Raw genomic sequence first — 21,616 nt, 5'->3', positions numbered from 1 at the left:
AGCCGGAGGGAGGGGAAGAAGGGAGTGAGAAGGGGAGGAGCGCGCTTTGGGCAGAGGAGCGGCGGGACGCCAGCGAGACCCGTCGCCCATCTTCCTCTCCCGAGAGGCCGACTTAGGAGAGGTAAAGAAAAAGCTCCTCATTAGCCGCCAAGACTCGAGGGGAACCTGAAAAGGACTGGTTAGGAAAGGCGGGTGCTTGAAGGAGTTTATAAAAGGCCTGCTGAACAGGTGACAAAGAGGTTCCAGTTTTCCTGTTGGCCTTGGCGGCAGAGGTTGTGGGAAGAGAAGGGCCCAGCCGAGGAGTAGGAGCCTGAAGTAGCCGGCGCGAGTTATGGACACCCCGTCTCCTTAGAGACGCGTCTCTGAAACGCTACCCGAGTTTGTGGGGCGGCCGGTCTTCAGCCAGTTTCCGGCCCTCAGACCCCCCTGAGGCCCAAAGCTCTCTTTAGAGCTCGGAGGTCGCCGTAACTGACCGAGGGAAGCGGGGCGGCGGGGAGCAGGGGTGCTGGTTCGCTAGGGGGAAAGCGCGTCTTCTCAGGATTCGGCTTCTCTCGCTCATCTCTTGGTTTTCTCGAAGAGGTGGTGAAGAAGCCAAAGTACTTGCAGAAGATTACACCCGTCTCATCTTGTTATCCACTTCACTTGGGGAATTAACGCTTATACCTTAAAAAATAAAACAACTTTTTGTGCTTCCGGAAAGTTTGTTTTGCATTTCAGTGGTAACTTATTACCTGCTGCTTGAAATTGACCTTCAGAGGAGTTGCTGGAGAGAGAAACAGTAGTATCTAATCAAGCAAAATAGGCTCAGCCAATGAATGTCTCAACCATGGAAACTTATTTGTTATGTCACAGCGCTTAGAATAAGTGTTTCCTATTCAACGATTAAAGTACATCAAGGAATACACTACTGTTTTCTTTCTATAAACGTGAATAATTTAATCACTGAGACATTTCAGATTTTTTTGTGTAGTGAGAAAATCCACATATAATTTGCTCTAATTGACAAATAAAACATTATTTACTAAACAGTTTGAATCACTTTACAAAAATGTACAGGGTGCTTTAGTAGTTTATTTAATTCATACAATAGATGTAATAACTAGGGTTAAAAACCAAGGTTTAAATTCTGGCTCTACCACTTACCTTGGTATTCTCCACCACCACCTCTCCCCACCCCCTCCTGCAAGCCAAAGCCATTTAAACTTTGCTGAGCCACTGTTTCCCCATTTCATAATGAAGTAATAAATCTATCCAGAATTTTTAAAATTTAATTGAAGTATAATTGACACACAATGTTACATTAGTTTCAGGTGTAGAACAGTGATTTGACAACTCTATTCATTATGCTATGCTCACCACAAGTGTGGCTGCTATCTGTCACCATACAATGCTATCACAGTACCGTTGACTCTATTCCTCGCTGTACCTTTTATCCCAGAGACTTATTCATTCCATAGGTGGAATCTTGTACCTACTATTACCCTTCGTCCATTGTGCCCATCCCCCCACCCTCCTTCCTTCTGGCAACCGTAAGTTCTCTGTATATGGGTCTCTTTCCGGTTTTGTTTGTTCCTTCATTTATTTTTTCGATTTCACGTATAAGTGAAATCATACTGTATTTGTCACTCTTTGATGTATTTCACATAGCATAATATTCTTTAGGCCCATCCGTGTTGCAAAGGGCAAGGTCTCATTCTTTTTTATAGAGGAGTAATATTAAATTACTGAATGACATTCTGCATGTTCATTTTTTTATAACTTTTTAGTGTTATTTATTTTTGAGAGAGAAATGGAGTGTGAGCAGAGGAGGGACAGAGACAGAGAGGGGGAGACACAGAATCCGAAGCAGGCTCCAGGCTCTGAGCGGTTAGCACAGAGCCTGGCGCGGGGCTGGAACTCACAAACCGTGAGATCATGACCTGAGCTGAAATTGGATGCTTAACCGACTGAGCCACTCAGGTGCCCCTACATATTCTTTATACATTCATCCATTGATGAATACTTGGGTTGCTTCCATACCTTGGCTGTTGTAAATATTGCTGCAGTAAACATAGAGGTGCATATATCTTTTCAAATTAGTGTTTTCATTTTCTGCAGCTAAATATCAGGTAGCAGAATTACTAGATGGTATAGTGTTTCTATTTTTAATTTTTGAAGAACCTGCATACTGTTTTCCACAATGCCTGCACCAATTTACATTCCCACCAACAGTGCAGGAGAGTTCCTTTTTCTTCACTTCCTTGCCAACACTTTTATTTCTTGTGTTTTTGAAACTAGGCATTCTGAGGGGTGTGAAGTGATCTCCTTGTGGTTTTGATTTGCGTTTCCTTGGTGATTATTGATTTTGAGGATCTTTTTATATGTCTGTTGGCCATCTGTGTGTTGTCTTTAAAAAAAAATGCGAGTTCAGGTCCTCTGCCCATTTTTTAATCAGATTGTTTTTTGGTTATTGAAGTATGATTAACATACAATGTTATATTAGTTTCAGGTGTATAACATAATGATTCAACAGCTTTATACATTACTCAGTGCTCATCACAATCAGCATACTCACCATCTCTCACCAAACAATATTATCACAATATTATTGGCTATATTCTTATGCTGTACTTTTTGTTTCCATGACTTATTTTATCACTGGAAGTTTGTACCTCTTAATTCCCTTTATTTCACTCATCGCCCTACTGTCCTCTGGCAACCATCAGTTTCTTCTTTGTATTTAAGGGTCTGGTGTTTTGCTCATTCATTTGTTTTTTAGGTTCCACATGTAAGTGAAATCATATGGTGATTGTCTCTCTCTGTCTGACTTATTTCACTTAGCCTAATACCTTCTAGTTCCATTCATGTTGTTGCAAAGGGCAAGACTACATTCTTCTTTATGGCTGAGTAGCATTCAATTGTTTATATAAACCACCTCTTTATCCATTCATCTGTCAATGAACAGTTGGGTTGCTTCCATATCTTGGCTATTATAAAATAATACTGCAGTAAACATAGGGGTGCATATATTTTTTGAATTCATGTTTTTGTTTTCTTTGAGCAAGTACCCAGTAGTGGAATTACTGAATCATATGGTATTTCTGTTTTTAATTTTTGAGGAACCTGCATAGTGCTTTCCACAGTGGTTGCACCAACTTACATTCCTACCAACAGTGAATGAGGGATTCTTTTCTCCACATCCTTGCCAACACTTGTTCGTGTCTTTTTGATTCTAGCCATTTATATATGTGTAAGGTAATAAATATCTCATTGTGGTTTTGATTTGCATTTCCCTGATGATTAGTGATGTTGAGCATCTTTTCATGTGTCTGTTGGACATCTATATGTCTTTTTTGGAAAAATGTCTATTCAGATCATCTGCCCATTTTTTAATTTGATTTTTTGTGGGTTTGGTGTAGAGTTGTAGGAGTTCTTTATATATATTGCATATTAACTCCTTGTCAGATATGTCAATTACAAAAAAAAAAAAAAAAAAGAAATCTTCTCCCATACAGTAGGTTGTCTTTTCATTTTGTTGATGGTTCTTCTGCTGTGCAAAAGTTTTTTATTTTGGTGTAGTCTTAATAGTTGTGGTTTTTTAAATAATTTTTTATTTTTTATTTTTTTTATTTTTTTTTAACGTTTATTTATTTTTGAGACAGAGAGAGACAGAGCATGAATGGGGGAGGGTCAGAGAGAGAGGGAGACACAGAATCTGAAACAGGCTCCAGGCTCTGAGCATTCAGCACAGACCCTGACGCGGGGCTCGAACTCACAGACCGCGAGATCATGACCTGAGCCGAAGTCGGACGCTTAACCGACTGAGCCACCCAGGCGCCCCTTTTAAATAATTTTTTTAAAAAGTTTATTTATTAAATTTAAGAGAGAGAGAGTAAGCATGAACAGCGGAGGGGCAGAGAGAGAGGGAAAGAGAGAATCCCAGGCAGGCTCTGCACTGTCAGCACAGAGCCCTGATGTGGGGTTCGAACTCTCAAAACCTCAAGATTATGACCTGAGCCAAAATCAAGAGTCAAGATGCTTAAGCAACTGAGCTACCCAGGTGCCCCAGAGCTTTTTGATTACCAACTGAATTTTGTTACTAGTAATCAGCCTGTTCAGATTTTTTATTTCTTATTCAATCTTGGAAGATTGTATGTTTTTCTATGAATTTATTCTAGGTTGTCCAATTTGTTGGCATATAATTTCTCATAGCAGCCTCTTATAATTCATTGTATTTTTGTAATGAAGCTTGTTATTTCTCTTTCATTTCTGATTTTATTGAGGCCTCTCCCTTTTTTTCTTGATGAATCTGGCTACAGGTTTATTAATTTTGTGTATCTTTTCGGAGGACTCACTGTTAGTTTCACTGATTTTTTTTTTTTTTCTTTTTCATTTATTTCTGTTCTGATAGGATTTCCTTTCTTCTCTGGTTCCTTTAGGTGTAAGGTTAGATTGTTTGAGATTTTTCTTGTTTCTCAAGGCAGACCTATATCATTATAAACTTCCCTCTTAGAACTACTTTTGATACATCCCCAAAATTTTGAACCATGGTGTTTCCATTTTTATTTATCTCTTGGTTTTGATTTCCTATTTGATTTATGACTTATTGGTTGTTTAGTAACATGTTTTCAAATCTCCACATTTGTATTTTTTCCTTTTTTTTTTTTTTGTAATGATTTCTAGTTTCACATTCTTGTGTTCAGAAAAGATGCTTGATTTTATTTCAGTCTTCTTAAATTTATTGAGACTTGTTTAGTGGCCTAACATGATCAATCCTAGAGAATGTTCCATATGCACTTGAAAAGAATGTATATTCTGCTGTTTGGGGATGGAGTGTTCTGTATATATCTGTTAAGTTCATATGGTCTAATGCATAATTCAAAGCCAGTCTCTGTTGATTTTCTGTCTGGATGATCTATCCATTGATGTAAGTGCGGTGTTGTTAAAGTTCCCTACTATGATCATATAACTGTCAATTTCTGCCTTTGTGTCTGTTCATATTCTTTTATATATATAGGTACTCCTATATTAGGTGCACAGATATTTACAATTGTTATATACTTTTGTTGTATTAATCACTTTATCATTACATAATGCCCTTCTTTGTCTCTTGTTACAGTCCTTGTTTAAAGTCTATTTTGTCTGATATAAGTATTTCTACCCTAGCTTTTTTTTTTCCCACTTCATTTGTGTGAATATCTTTTTCTATCCCTTTACTTTCAGTTTGTGTCTTTAGGTATGAAGTGAGTTTCTTGTAGGCAGCATTTGGAGGGTTTTTTTTTGTTTTGTTTTTTTGTTTGTTTTTTTTTTTATATGCGTTTTGTCACGCTGTATCTTACCTGGAGCATTTAGTCCATTTACATTTGAAGTAATTATCGATAGGTATGTACTTACTATAATTTTCTTCATTGTTTTCTGGTTGTTTTTATTGTTCTCTATTCCTTTCTTCTTCTCTTGATCTCTTCCCTTGTGATGACTTTCTTTAATGTTCTCCTTTGTCTTTATATTTGTGTATCTGTTACAGGCTTTTGGTTTGTTGTTATGAAGTTCATATACAACATCCTAAGTATATAGCAGTCTATGATAAGTTGATGGCTGCTTAAGCTTGAACACATTTTAGAAGCATGACATTTTTACTCTTTCCCCCTTCACGTTTTATGTATATGATATCACATTTTTCACCTTTTTATTTTGTGACTTCCTTAACTACTTTTTTTTTTTACATATAATTGATTTTACCACTTTTGATGTTTAACCTTCATACTAGCTTTGTAAGTGAATGATTGACTACCTTTACTATATGTTTGCTTTTATTAGTGAAATTATATCCTTTTATAATTTTCTTCTAGTTATGGCCTTTTCCACTTAAAGAAGTCCCTTTAACTTTTCTTGTAAGGTTAGTGGTGATGAACTCCTTTAATTTTTGTTTGGGAGACTCTATCTTTCCTTCAATTGTGAATGATAACCTTGCCGGATATAGTATTTTTGGTTGTATTTTTTTTTTTTTCCTTTTAGTGCTTTGAATATATCATGCCACTCCCTCTGGCCTGCAAAGTTTCTGCTGAAAAATCAGGTGATAGATAGCCTTATGGGGTTTTCCTTGTATGTAACTAGTTGTTTTTCTCTTGTTATATTTGAAAGTCTCAATCTTTAGTTTTTGATGTTTTAATTATTAGGGGTTTGATGTGGACCTTTTTGGGTTTATCTTATTTGGGATTCTCTCTCTGCTTCCTGGGCCTACTTCTCTGTTTTCTTACCCAGGTCGAGGAAGTTTTCAGCTATTATTTATTCAAATAAATTTTCTGCCCCTTTCTCTTCTCTTTCTGGGATTACTACACTGCAAATGTTCGTATGTTTGATATTGTCCCAGAATTCTCTTAAGATGTCCTCATTTTTAAGAATTCTGTTCTCTTGTGGCGCCTGGGTGGCTCAGTCAGTTAAGCGCCAAATTCGGCTCAGGTCCCGGTCTTGCGGTTCGTGAGTTCAAGCCCTGCGTGGGCTCTGGGCTGACTTCTCCGAGCCTGGAACTTGCTTCAGATTCTGTAACTCTCTCTGCCCCTCTCCTGCCTGCTCGCTTGCTTGCTCTCTCTCTCTGCGCCTCCCCCACTTGTACTCTGTCTCTTAAAAATAAACATTAAAAAAAAATTTTTTTTTAATTCTTTTCTCTTTTTGCTGTTCAGCTTGGGTACTTTTTGTTACCCTGTCTTCCAGATCACTGAATCTCTTATTGTTTCCCTATATCTGTTATTGTTTTCCTCTAGTGTATTTTTCATTTCAGTTATTATATTCTTCAACTCTGGTTGGTTCTTTTGAATGTTTTTATCCCTTTCTTGAAACTCACTTGATTTATTCACTCTTTTCTGCAGCCTGGTGGGCATCTTTTTGACCATTCTTTGAACTCTTTATGAAATAGGTTTCTTATCTTCATTTCATTTAGTTCTTTCTGTGGTTTTGTTTTCATTTAAACAAATATTCCTCTCATTGAAACCATATTCCTCTGTCTTCTCATGTTGTTTCATTTTCTGTGTATGTTTCTATGAATTAGTTGAAACAGCGATCTATCCCAGTCTTGAAGGAATGGTGTCGTATAGGAACCATCCATGTGTAGACTGCATGTGCCTGGTGACTTTGGCTGGCTGGCTGGAGCTGGAGTGGGCACAGACTGGGAGTTTTGTAGCATGCTGCATCGGGGCCACCCCAGTGGGATGCCTAGAGCTGAAGTAGGCCTGGGCTGGCAGTACCCTGGATTCTCAACACCAGGTCATCAAGTGTCAGAAATTTTTAAGCTTGATTTTTAGTTCTGCTGCTTACTCCAAAATGATTTTTGGAGTAATGCAGAGAAAGTACGATAGGTCGTTCTCTTTAAAGTACAGACCAGATCAAAGATGACAGGTGATATATCTACGAGCACTTACTCCCTCTCAAACCCATAATTGACTAATGATAATCTATTTTTGAGAATTCTGAATCTTGAGTTCTCCCAGTTCTAATTTCTAAGGTCTCATCTTTATATGCAATGCCATTTTATTGTCCAGGATTTAGTCTTCAGCATTGATCCAGTCAGAAATGACAAAATGGAGGTATCATTCAAAATATGGCTTCTTTGCTATACCTTTAGAAGGGATAATGTAATGGGGCAGTTTACCTGAGGACAATATTAAAGCAGGTCTTGGTTAATGACTTGAGTTTGCTTAATTAAAAATTTGTTCTGAATGAAATGTCAAGGTTTTTTTTTAATGTTAATTTATTTTGAGAGAGAATGTGCACATGTGCACAGGCCCGTGCTGTCAGTGCAGAGCCCATCTTGGGTTCCATCTCATGAACCGTGAGATCATGACCTGAGCCAAAATCAAGAGTCAGAAGCTTAACCAACTGAGCCACCCAGGCACCCCAAAAATGACAAGCTTTTAATGCATGCACAGAAATTAACAATCCCAGCCTCCCAGTTTTCACATCAGTAGCAATTTTCATGCCCATGGACTGTAATTCTTATAGGTTATTACAAATAATTTTTATATAATAAAGACATTACCATATATGTATCTGAGTTGTGTTTAGGTTCATAATATAGGCTGATATTAGTACAATGGCAGAAAGAGCCTTTGGGTAGGTATAGAAATGGAAATATCTAAATAGTTAAAAAAAATACTAATGTAATTAAAATAATGTTTGAGATGGTTAAAATAACAAAACATTTTAAGTTTTAATTATTGTAAGAAATTTGCATAGGAAGTAATATGTGAAACTAACTTGATTTAAAAGATGTTATGTCCCAGGATGTAATTTTTTAATTTTGATACCATTAGAATAATTAGTGGTCTCTGATATGATTTCATAGAGCTGTAATCAATACCAAATAACAGAAATTTTAAATTTTGTTGCACTTACTGTTTTAATATAAATCAAGATTGTATAATGCTTTGAAATCTTGAAAAGACTTCTGTTCTGGTATTGGTATCACATCGTTTACTTTAGGATTGTCCTACTTTGATAATTCCTGTTTAGAGTGATTCAGCTACCTTACTTTTCAATTTTTATTATATAATTTAAATGTTATTGTGGATTCTTGTAAACTGTTTTAAATCCTCTGAGAACAATACAGGAAACAACACAAACATAGCTTAAAGTACTTAAAAACTGGCATTTTCATCTGGAATAATTATTCATGTTATACTTGAGATATCCAAGCCCAGGAAGAAATGTTTATGGTAAAACAGTTTTCATCATTCTATAGCCATTTGCACAAATTTAGTCTTTATACTTCCAGAAACATATTTCTACTTTATATAAAATACCATATATATTTAACTTTAATTTTCAACCTTGAGAAAATTGTTTAGAATAGTAAAATATGCCCTGGTCACAAGTCTTTTATAATGTAATTTAACAATTTATTTAGTTGTATTGAAGATATATATATATATATGTATACATATATAGATGTGTATATATATGTATATACACACACACAGACTTACTAGTAATAGGTCTTTTTAAATTATGAGATTGTGTACATTCCTAAGTTTTCATTTTCAGTGTATTTTAAAGCCTTTTGTGTTTTTCTTTTCACTTTTTGAATGAATCAGAGACCAGAATTGAGTGGAATGCTATCTTAAACAAGTCAAAAATCTGTTATAACCTTTACATATACTACTTAAATGAAGAAAGGTAAAACACCCCACAAAATTCCAACTGATAATCACCCTATTCAGACACTGGTGAATATGTCCCTCAGTCCAAGCCGACCTTCTTCATCAGAGGTAAGAAAATCTTGTAAACTAAAATATAAGAAAATATAAGAAAAGCTTGCTTAATATTGTTTTTGAAAAGTTCTGAGAAAGCAAAATATGGATTATATAAAGTATTAGATATTAACTCCACTGTGTATCCCATTGTCTGATTACAATTATTTTATCCCAGTTCTTTTATCTGTAGTTCATTTCCTCTAAGTACTCTGATTTTATTGGGTTCCCAGTGCATTGATCCTATCACCTGTTTTTTGTTTTTGTTTGTCTGTTTGTCTTATTCATCACCTTTTGATGCCCTCCACAGTTTAAATACCATAGAACGATCTGGATTACTCTCTTTCTGATACTTTTGACTCCTTGGCCCTCTCTCATTTCATTATACTGCTTGGCAAAACAAAAACCCTGGTTAATCTAATTCTTCACCTATGCTATACCTATGCCTACAATAGAATGTGGCTGGAGAAAAATATACCAACATGAACATTGTTCTCACTTTAAATTCAGGACCATGAATCTCAACTGGAACCTTTTGCTGGTAGGCAGACTGTCTTCCACTCACTCATTTACTTTTCCACTGTTCTAGACAACTATTTCATACCTTCTGAAACCCCCAGTACCTTCTCTCCATTTTCTCTTTAAACCAGCTCCAATCAAGTTTTCACTCCACTACTGCACCAAAATTGCTCTTGTTAAATTCACCTCTACATTACTAAATCTGTTGTTTAATTCTTATCCTGCATATTTTTGGTCTATCTGTGTGCAGCAGTTGACACTGTTGATCACTCATATTTAACATAATTAATTCACTTGGCTTCTAGCATACACATCTTGGTTTTCCTCCTGCTTTCCTTGTTGTTCATTTTCAGTCTTCTTTGCTGGTTTTCTTCTTCTTCCTGATCACTTAATAGTGGAGAATTTCAGGGGCCAGCTCTTTGTTTCTTCTCCATCTGCACTCATTCCTTGGTGGTCTCATTCTGTATAATAGCTTTAAATACCATCTTTAGGCTAAGGATTCCCAAATTTATATCCTCAATCTAGTCTTCTTTCCCAAACTGCAGATTCATATTTTCAGCTTCCATCCCACATGGATGGCCAATACACATCTTAAAATTAGCATATCTCAAACTGAACTATGGATCTTTTCTCCCTCCCCCAAACATGTTCTCCCCATGACATTCTCCATCTCAGGTGATAGCAAATGCATCCTTTGAGTATCTGTGGCCACATGCCTTAGAGTCATTTTTGTTTGTTTCTCAAACTTCACTTCCAATGGACTAACTATAGCTTCAAATTATATGAAAATATGACCATTTCCCATCACTTCTGCTAGTACTTTGGAATGAGCCACCATCATCTCATACTTTATTCAGATAGTATCATAACAGGTTCCATTTTCTTGACCCTTACAGCCTGTTGTATTAACCCTTTAATAGTTATTGAATATAGTAGACTTTGGAAGTAGAACATTGTATGTGTCCTATTGAAAGGCAAAATGAAATACAGGGCACCATTTATAAAGTATTCTTGCCCCCAGCTGACTAATTTGTGTCAGTTGAAGACTATACACAGTTAACTGTTTACAAGAGGGAAGTCTTTGTTTCAAAAACGCTTGTTGAACAAGGTTGGCTGGGAAGATGGTAGAGTAGGAGGACCCTAAGCCTGCTTCATCCAAGGATACAACTAGATAACACATCATTGTAAATAACCAAGAAAACTACCTAAGAAGGACTGGAAGAACAAACTCTACAACTAAGGTAGGGAAGAGGCCACATCGAAGGAGGTAGGAAGGGCAAAGACAGGGTCTATGAGCAAAAGGGACTATGGCCATCTTTGGTGGAGAAGGAGAGGTGTAGAGAAAGGCAGAAAACAGACTTTCACACTGGGGCACCTACAAACAGGGAGGATGAATCCCCATAATATTTGCCTTTGAAAATGAGAGGGGCCAAATTTCTTAGTTCTTACAACCAAAGGGACTTAAAGCCTGGAATTTTAAAAAATCAGCATACTCTACTCTGGAAGAGTATAGAGGGCTGTAGAAAGCCCCACCCATAAAGAGCACAACAAACAGTCCATGAAGACACAGGGTAGAACCAGCTGTTTGAGACATATCAGGGGACGTGGGAGGGTGAGTGATTTGTCATCACAGAGTGTGACCCAGAGACACAGGGATTGCTGAGAGACGCCTCCAGGAAAAGGAGCAGACAGGCACCATTTCCCTTCCCTGTTCCCCCTCCTCTGGAATAAATACTGGCCACCTGTGGGAACCAGGGTGGTACACTCGTTACCTAACTTGCTTGCACTGAGTCTTGCCCCCTCATGCTTTGGCAGATCAGCCCTTCCCAGTCACATCTACCTCAGTCCCCACATTGCACATTCCTCCCCCAGAAGACTGGTGCAAACCCTGCCAACACCAAATCTGCTGACACATACATTTGGCGGGCCTCATTTCTGGGAGCAGGAGGGGCAGATCCCATTTCACAAGCTGACTACTACACACCATGTTAAAATGTATGCCACTCCTGCTGAGGACCACAATAGGCAAAGAGAGCCTCTGCAGACAACTGGACTGAAGGAAATAAGATGCTAGGACTCAACAGCAGAGCACATGCAATGCACGTAGGAAACATTCCCTGAAACACTAGGCCCTGAGGAACAGGGGACACTGTACTGCAAGGTACTATAGGACCTCTTCTTTTATAAGACTGTTATTGTTAAGAGCAAGAGAAGTAGATGACTTTCCTAATACAGAGAAATGGACACAGAAAGTCGGACAAACAGAGAGGCAGAGATATCTCCCAAATGAAAGAACAGGACCAAGCCACCAAAAGAGACCAAAGCAAAACAGTTAAAAATAATATGCCTCATAGAGAATGTAATGATCATAAAGATACTTACCAAACTTGAGAAAAGATTGAAGACATCAGTGAGACCCTTAACAAAGAGATTAAAAAAAGAGAGAGACAGATAAAGAACACAGTAAATGAAATTGAAAATATATTTGATGGAATAAATACCAGGCTAGATGAAGCAGAGGAACAAATTAGTGACCTGGAAGACAAGTAATGAAAAGTAACCAAGCTGAACAAAGGAGAGGAAAGAAAATTATGCAAATTGAGAATAGTGCAAGGGAACTCAGTGACTCCATCAAGCATAATAGTCATAAGGGATCTCAGAAGAAGAAGAAGAGGTTAGGGGGCAGAAAATTTACTTAAAGAAATAATAACTGAAAACTTCCCTATTCTGAAGAGGATAATAGATGTCCAGATCCAGGAGGCACAGAGAGCTCTCCAAATATTCAACCCAAGGAGTTCCACATGAAGACACATAGTAATTAAAATGGCAAAAAGTAGTGATAAAGAAAAAAGTTTTTAAGCAACAAGAGGAAAAAAAAAAAGACTGTTAAATACAAAGGAAACCCCATAAGGCCATCAGTGAATTTTTCAGGAGAAACTTTGCAGGCCAGAAGGGAGTGGCATGATATATTCAAAGTGGTGAAAGGAAAAATCTACAACCAAGAATATTCTATCCAGCAAGGCTATAATTCAGAATAAAAGGAGAGAGAAAGAGTTTCTCAGATAAAAACTAAAGGAGTTCATGAATACTAAACCAGCCCTACAAGAAATATTAAAGGGGACTCTTTGAGTGGAAAGGGAAGACCATAAGTGAGAGTATGGAAAGTAGAAAGCAGAAAAGCAGTAAAAATAAATATTTCTGTTTTATAATATTGATATCATAAATATCAAAGGACTCATAAAATAAAAAGATGTAAAGTATGATACCATATACCTAAAATGGGGTGAGGGGATAAACAATGGGTTTAGACTTAAACTGACCATCAACTTGATATACACTGCTATATGCAGAAGATGTTATATACAAAACTAATAACCACAAATCAAAAACCAGTAATACATATGCAAAGAATAAAGAGGAATCCAGTCTATCACTAAAGAATGCCAACACACTATAAAAGAGAACAAGAGAAGGATCAAAGAAAATCTGTAGAAATAACCATAAAACAAATAACAATGGAAATAAATACATACCTATAAATAATTACTTTGAATATAAATGGACTAAATGCTCTTATCAAAAGACATACGGTGACAGAGTGGATAAATTAACAAGACCCATCAATATGCTGCCTACAAGAGACCCATTTCAGACCAAAAGACACCTGCAGGTTGAAAGTGAGGGGATGGAGAAATATTTATCATGAAAATGGATGTCAAAAGTAACCTGGGATAACAATACTTACGTTGGACAAAATAAGACTTTAAAACAACTGTAACAAGACAAGGACACTATATAATAATATTTATGTACCCAACTTAGCACAGAAATACATAAAACAGTTAAGCATAAAGGAAATAATTGATGATAATACAATAATAAGGAACTTTAACACCCCACTTAAATCAACAGACAAATCATCCAAATAGAAAATCAACAAAGGTATAGTGGCTTTGAATAACATACTGGACCAGATGGATTTAACATATATTCAGAACATTCTATCCTAAAACAGCAGAGTACACATTCTTTTCAAGTGCACACAGAACACTCTCCAGATAGATCAAATACTAGGTCACAAAAGAAGTCTCAACAAATTTTAAAAAATCAAAGTCCTACTGTGCATCTTTTTTGACCGCAATGCTCTAAAACTAGAAAACCACAGGAAAAAAATCTTTAAAGAGCACAAATACATTGAGGTTAAAATAGCGTGCTGCTAAACAACGAATGGATCAACAAAGAAAGAAGGCAAAAATTACATGGAAACAAATGAAAATTGAAAAGACAATAGTCCAAAATCTTTTCCTCAAGTGTGGTCCTAAGAGGGAAGTTTATAGGAATATGGGTCTACCTCAAGAAGCAAGAAAAATCTCAACCTTACACCTAAACAAGCTAGAAAAAGAACAAAACCCAAACTCCGCAAAAGCAAGGAAATAATAAAGATTAGAGCAGAAATAAATGATTTAGGCAGCCATTGCCACAACCATGATGTTGAAACAAAAGAAGCAGAATTAGCAGCAGCAGCCACCACTGCAGCAGCCTCTGCTGCCAGAGCGGAAAGAGACTGGAGACGAGGAGCATGGAAGTCCCATTGGACCACCCAGCCTTCTGGGCCTTACTCCCATGGCCACTGGAAAGCCTGGTGACTCTAAGTCAGCTCTTCACAGAGGTCTTCCAGGGTCAAGGGGATGAATGATTCAACCACTGCTGAGTCTCCCACCTCCTTACTGGGGCAGAGGCCCAGTCTGGGGAGGCCTAGGCCCCAGGTGTGGCCCATGTGGTTGTGGTTGGTGGAGGGCCAATATTGAGCCTCCTTTTTCCTGGACCAAGCCATGGAGGTCCTTTCAGGGGAGGCTTTCACAAAGAGCAGAGAAATCCTCAAAGGCTCAAAAGTTGGTCTCTTATCAAAAATACCTACCCACCCAAGTATGGCCCCCAAGTTATGGAAGACAAATCCTACCACCCTGTCTGCTGACATTTTGCCAAAAAGGGCCACTGTCAACATGAGGACCTCTGTGCCTTCTGCCATCCAGGTGTCAATGGACCTCCTCTGTGAGACTGTGCCTTCCCATCGAGGCTGAAGGGAGCCCTCTATAACCTAACAGCCATATATTTCCTTGTGGCCCTGTGATGGCTACTGTGAGGCTGTTCCACCCACTGCCCTCAGACAGTGACACCCACCCCCATCTGTGACCTCCCCATTTGGGGTCCAGAGTTGTGTTTCATCACTGGTGCCCGGTGTGTGGTCTTTTGTCTGATTCAGCCTCTAGAGACTTGTCTTCAGGACCCCATCTTTGCTCACTTCAACTGCCTCCTAGATCCTCTTCCCCCTCACTAACTCACTGCTGAACAGGAAACCTCTTTGGTGCAGTTTCTTGTGCATCTGTCCGCCCAGCCCCCGGTACTGCCCTCGATTCTTGAGAGCCCTGGAGCAGTTTCATACCATTCCCTTCCAGCTGCTTGAGTCCTTTTTATGTGACAACTCTTACCCCCAAAGTTGCCAGTTGCTCTGTGAAACTCACCAGGTTGACCTGGGGTCAAGTATGGATGACTGGTGCAGTTACTCCCTGAAAGGCCACTCTCCCTGCTTTTGGATTTTGTAGTTTCTGCATCAGTAGCATGATCCCCACTGCTCTGGTCTGGTCTGACCACAGTGCTTTGTGAAACTGTTCATCCCCTTGTATGTAGCCTCTCTCTGCCCGTGGCTTTGTGACTTCCCAACACTAGACTAAGTTTTTCTGCCACAATGAGTGAGACTTCGTGCCCTCTAGACTTTCCGTACCTCCCAATGTGGGAGAATTGTGAAACTTTGTGCAAGACAGCCTCCCTGGTCTCCCCATTCTGGGGTTGGTTTTTCTGGGTTTGACACAAGCCCATGAGACATCTTCTAAAGCTTCTGAGGGGTTACCCTCTCCTCTCCAGCCCACTTTAGTTAGACTATGTCATTGTGAGGCCACCAGCCCTTTCATCTGAATTCTGTGAATATCCACCCAGCCTACCTTTGGGTAGAACCTGGACAGTACTGTCACCCTCATCTAACTTTCTTCCCTCCATCCCTGGCACTGGTTGTTTTCTGTGACAATGGCAGTGTACAGGCTCAGTTTTGAACTGGCCCTGAGGAAATGGATCAGGAATTGTGTGGGCAGGAGGGAAGGATGAGAGCCATTGGAGAACAGAGAATGATTTTTTTTTCTTTTTAACATTTTTTTTAATATTAGTAATAAAGGCAGTGAACACAAGCAAAAAAAATGATATAGAACAAAAATAAATAGAATAGATCAATGAAACCAGGAGCTTTTTCTTTGAAAAGATCAACAAAATTAATAAACCTCTAACATGACTCATTAAAAAGGAGAGGACCCAAGTCAACAACATCACTAATGAAAAAGGAGAAATAGCAACCAACACCACAGAAGTACAAACAATTGTAACAGAATATTATGGAAACCTGTACACCCAACAAATTGGATAAATTAAATTAATAAATTTCTAAAAACATATAACCTACCAAAACTAAAGCAGGAAAAAATAGAAAATTTGACCAGACCAATTACCAGCAATGAAAGCAAATCAATAATCAAAAAACTCCCAAAAAAACAAAGTCCAGGACTAGATGGCTTCACCAGCAAATTCTACCAAACATTTAAACAGTTAATACCTATTCTTCTCAAACTATTCCAAAAAATACAAGAAGGAATACTTCCAAATTCATTCTATGAAGCCAGTATTACCTTGATATCAAAAGGAAATAGATACCAGAAAAAAAGAACTGTAGGCCAATATATCTCATGAATATAGATGCAAAAATCCTCAACAAAATGTTAGCAAACCAAATCCAACAATACATTAAAAAAATCATACACCATAATCAAGTGGGATTTATTCCTGACATGAAAGGGTGATTCAATATTCACAAAACAGTAAACATGATACATCAATAAGAGAAAGGATAAAAACCATATCATTTCAATAGATGCAAAAAAAAAAAAATCTGAAAAAGTACAAGATCCATTCATGACAAAAACTGTCTGCAAAGTGGGTCTAGAGGGAACATACTTCAACATAATGAAGACCTTGTATGAAAAACCCATAGCCAACATCGTACTCAATGGTGAAAAACTGAGAGCGTTTCCCCTAAGGTCAGGAACAAGATAAGGATAGCCACTCTCATCACTTCTATTCAACATAGTACTGGAAGTCCTAGCCACAATAATTAGACAACATAAATAAAAGGCATCCAAATTGGTAAGGAAGAAGCATAATTTTCACTATTTGCAAATGACATATATAGAAAACCCTAAAGACTCCGTCAAAAAAAACTACTAGAAGTCATAAATGAATTCAAGCAAAGTCACAGGATACAAAATAAATGTATAGAAATCTGTTCCATTCTTACACACTAATAATGAAGCAGCAGAAAGTGAAATTAAGAAAACAATCCCATATACAACTGTACCAAAAACACTCAGATATCTAGGAATAAACTTAAGCAAAGAGGTGAAAGACCTGTACTGTGAGAATCACAAAACACTGATAAAAGAAATTCAGGAAGACACAAAGACATCCCATGCTCATGGATTAGAAGAGCAAATATTGTTAAAATGTCTAAACTACCCAAAGCAATCTACAGGTTTAATGCAGTCCCCATAAAAATACAAATAGCAATTTTTTTATAGGCCCCTTTCAAATTGGTTTTTTTTTATGTTTTTTTATTTTGACAGTGCGTGCGAGCGAGCAGGAGGGAGGGGCAAATAGAGGAGAGAGGATCCCAAGCAGTCTCTGCACCACCAGCCTGCACCACCTCCCAAGCAGGCTCTGCAGAGCCCAACACAGGGTTCAAACTCACAGATTGTGAGATCATGACCTGAGCCAAAACCAAGAGTCGGATGCACAATCAACTGAGGCACCTAGGTGCCCCACCCATAGCATTTTTCACAGAATTAGGACAAACAATCCTAAAATTTGTATGGAACCACAAAAGACCTCAAATAGCCAAAGCAATCTTGAGAAACAAAAACAAAACTGGAGGAATCACGATTCCAGATTTCAAGTCATATTATAAAGAAGTAGCAATTAAAACAGTATAGTACTGACATAAAAATAGACACATAGATCAGTGGAATAGAACAGGAAAGCCAGAAGTCCATTATTATATGGTTAATCTTCAACAAAGAAGAAATGAATATTCAATGGGAAAAAAAATTCTTCAACAAATGGTGTTGGGAGAACTGGACAGCCACATGCAAAAGAATGAACCTGGACCACTTTCTTTCACCACATAAAAAATAAACTCAAAATGGATTAAAGGCCTAAATGTGAGACCTGACCTGAAACCATAAAAATCCTAGAAGAGAACCTAGGCAGTAATTTCTCTGACATTGGCCATAGCAATATTTTTCTAGATCTGCCTCCTCAGGCAAGGGAAACAAAAATGAACTATTGGGACTACCATCAAAATAAAAGCTTCTGCACAGTGAAGGAAACAATTCAACAAAACTAAAAGGCAACCTATGGAATGGGAAAAGATATTTGCAGATGACATCTGGTAAAGGGTTAATATCCAAAATATATAAAGAACTGATATGACTCGATAGCCCCCAAACAAATGATCTAATAAAAAATGGGCAGAAGACATCCAGATGGTCACCAGAGGCATGAAAAGATGCTCAACATCACTCATCATCAGGGATATACAAGTCAAAACTGCAATGAGGTATTACCTGATGCCTGTCAGAATGGCTAAAATCGAAAACACAAGAAACAGCAAGTGTTGGAGAGGTGGAGAAGGAAACTTCTTGCAGTGCTAGTGGGAATGTAAATAGGTGCAGTCACTGTGCAGAACATTATGAAGATTCCTCAAAAAATTAAAAATAGAATTATCCTTCAATCCAGTAATCTCACTACTGGGTATTTACCCAAAGAATACAAAAACACTAATTCAAAGGGATACATGCACCCCTGTGTTTATTACAGCATCATTTACAATAGTCAAATTATGGAAGCAGCTCAGGTGATTGGATAAAGGAGTGATTTTACATATATAAAAAAGTGATTATATGTGTGTGTGTGTGTGTGTACACACACATATACAATGGGATATTATAGAGCCATTAAAAAGAATGAAATCTTGCTATTTGCAACACTATGCATAGAGCTAGACAATATAATGCTTAGCACAATAGGTCAAAGACAAATACCATGTGATCCTATTTGTGGAATTTAAGAAACAAAGTAAACGAGCAAAGGAAAAAAAGAAACCAAGAAACAGACTCTTAGCTATAGAAAACAAAAACTATAGAAACAGAAGGGGTGGCATGAGGAAAATAGGAGATGGAGATTACAGGATATACTTTTCATGATAAAAAAAAGATTAAAAAAAGAAACTATACTATGCTAAAAAAAGAGAGGAATTGGAGAATTAAGTTAAATGTATCCTAAGGAGTTAATAAGGTAAATTCAGAATGCAAAACATTCTTTAAAACAACTACCCAGTCTCTTTAAAAAGTCAATGCCATTAAGAGGGGGTGGGGGGGAAGGTCTGGAAAACTTGCAGATTAAGATTTTTAAAGATGTGACAAACCAAATGCAGTGTGTTATCCTTGATTGGATTCTAGACTGAAAAACATTCTGAGAACAAATGGACAATTAAGGAAATTTGAATGTGGAATGGATATTATTTTACATTAAGGAACTGTTAATTTTCTTAAATGTGAAAATGTGAAAAATTAGACAAGTCCTTATTTTTAGGAGATGGATGCGAAAGTATTTAGGATTATATTTTCATGATGTCTGATTACTTTGAATGGTTTGTTAAGGGAGGGAGAGAGGATTGAGGACAATCTGGTTGTGACATCTGTCACCCCATTGATGACCAAGGTTGATTGGACTGATCTGGCTGGACAGGTGGGTGTCCTCTTTCTCTCTCACAACTCCATATGTGTCCCTCCAAAAGTCGTGTGCTGGGTTGAAGAGGACGACCTTCCCTATAGAGGAGGATCATTCTTCAGTCAAAGGGTATACAAGTAGTTCTGCTCCCTTGCTAGAACCTCCAAACAATCTCTCAAGGTCCGATTGTAGAAGGCAGGGTAGTCAAGTTTCCAAGACTTCAGACACATCCAAATAAGGTGCTGCATGTGGCAGTCGCCTTTAAAAAAGGAGGTTTTGGGGGGGGGGGGGGGGAGAAGAAGTAAATGTAGCATGATGTTTACTTTTGAATCTAAGTAGTAAGTATTTGGGTGTTTATAGTATTCCTTTTATTTGTATGTATGTTTAGAATTTTTCATATTAAAATAATAAGAATCTAAAATGAATGTCAGATGTGCTTCTATTAAAACCCTGAATTGGCTTCTCATTTTCTAAGATAAAGAGCTTACAGTGGCCTGGAAGACCCTATTTAATTTGTTCCTTGTCCTCCTCATTTTTCTTACTTGATCTTTTACTGCTCTCTCCCTCACTCTCTCTGCTTTAAGCATACTAGCACTTTCTCACCTTAAGACCTTTGCTTTAATTCTTCTTGGAACTTTTTACTTCTACATCATCACTCATCTAATTTCTTCTTCACCTGCAGTCTTTACTTAAATCTCACCTTTTCTGGGGCGCCTGGGTGGCTCAGTCAGTTGAGCGACCAACTCTTGATTTCGGCAAATCTCACATGATCTCACAGTTCTGTGTTGGAGCCTGCTTGAGAGTCTCTCTCTACATCACTACTACATCATTACTTCTACATCATCACTCATCTAATTTCTTCTTCACCTGCAGTCTTTACTTAAATCTCACCTTTTCTGGGGCGCCTGGGTGGCTCAGTCAGTTGAGCGACCAACTCTTGATTTCGGCAAATCCCATGATCTCACAGTTCTGTGTTGGAGCCTGCTTGAGAGTCTCTCTCTTTCTCTCTCTCTCAAATTAAAACAAAACAAAACAAAACACTGAAACCTACTTCCTCTTTTATATTCACTGTTTTCCTCACCCTGCTCTCCTTATTCTTTTTTTTCAGTACTGACCACTTTCTAATGTACTATATAATTTATCGGTGTTTTATATTTACTGTTTATTGTCTGTGCCCTCACAGACCTGGGTCTAGTCTGAGGCAAATGAGTCACTTGCCTGAGGTGCAAAATTTAAGCCCCCCCACACACAAAAGACCCCTCCATAATTAAGATAAATAATTCAATACAAGTTTTTTTAATGAAAAAATTGATGCAAAAGAAATCCTAATAGCATTTTAAAGAGAAACAGAATCTGATAGGCCATTTTGGAACCTGAGGCAAAAGGCAAAAATATGTGCCTATAAATACACCTTTTAATGTATTTTTTAATGGCTAGTAGTTTTGATGAAAATATTACTGATGAGCTGCCTCCATGAAAGCCAGAAAAGTAAAATTATAATAAATTCATGTTTTGGTATAAACAGAATATTTAACCTTAAAATAATGTTGTGAGTTTTAGTATATACTTTTAAAATTCTCAGTATTTTTCAACTATTTTGTTACTCTGGAAAAAGTTAACCATTAAGAATTTTTGTTTGTTTTTTGTTTTATTTACTTTTGAGAGAGAGAGAGCATGAGCAGGAGAAGGGCAGAGAGAGAGTGAGACACAGAATCTGAAGCAGGCTTCAGGCTCTGAGCTGTCAGCACAGAGCCCAGTGCGGGGCTCAAACCCATGAACCATGAGATCATGACCTGAGCTGAAACCAAGAGTCAGACACTTAACCAACTGAGCCACCCAGGTGCCCCCAGAAATGTATTTCTTTTAAGAAACATGTATTGAGGTTCATATTTTTCCTTTTGCTTAAGGCTGTAATAGTAGTATTAATTTCTCTCTTTATTTAAATTTTTGATATTTTGCTTATCATGAAAGTTTTTACATTGAATAGGTTT

General features: G+C 37.7%; 1 protein-coding gene and 1 pseudogene across 1 annotated transcript in view; both read left to right on the top strand.

The window, feature by feature from the left end:
* Window positions 1-10: 10 nt before the first annotated feature.
* SPATA1 (spermatogenesis associated 1) overlaps window positions 11-21,616 on the top strand; it is a 57,493-nt gene continuing 35,887 nt past the window's right edge. Inside the window, 2 exon segments of the mRNA XM_078451746.2 lie at window positions 11-121; window positions 9,066-9,239. Coding sequence (XP_078307872.2) covers window positions 9,138-9,239 — 102 coding nt within the window. The 5' untranslated portion in view covers window positions 11-121; window positions 9,066-9,137.
* Window positions 10,514-15,695, top strand: LOC132671561 (proline-rich protein 3 pseudogene; annotated as a pseudogene).

This window comes from Panthera onca, chromosome C1 (genome assembly GCF_046562875.1).
Source record: "Panthera onca isolate mPanOnc1 chromosome C1, mPanOnc1 haplotype 2, whole genome shotgun sequence".
NCBI classification, from domain to species: domain Eukaryota; kingdom Metazoa; phylum Chordata; class Mammalia; order Carnivora; family Felidae; genus Panthera; species Panthera onca.
This window is presented reverse-complemented; position numbering and strand designations above follow the sequence as displayed.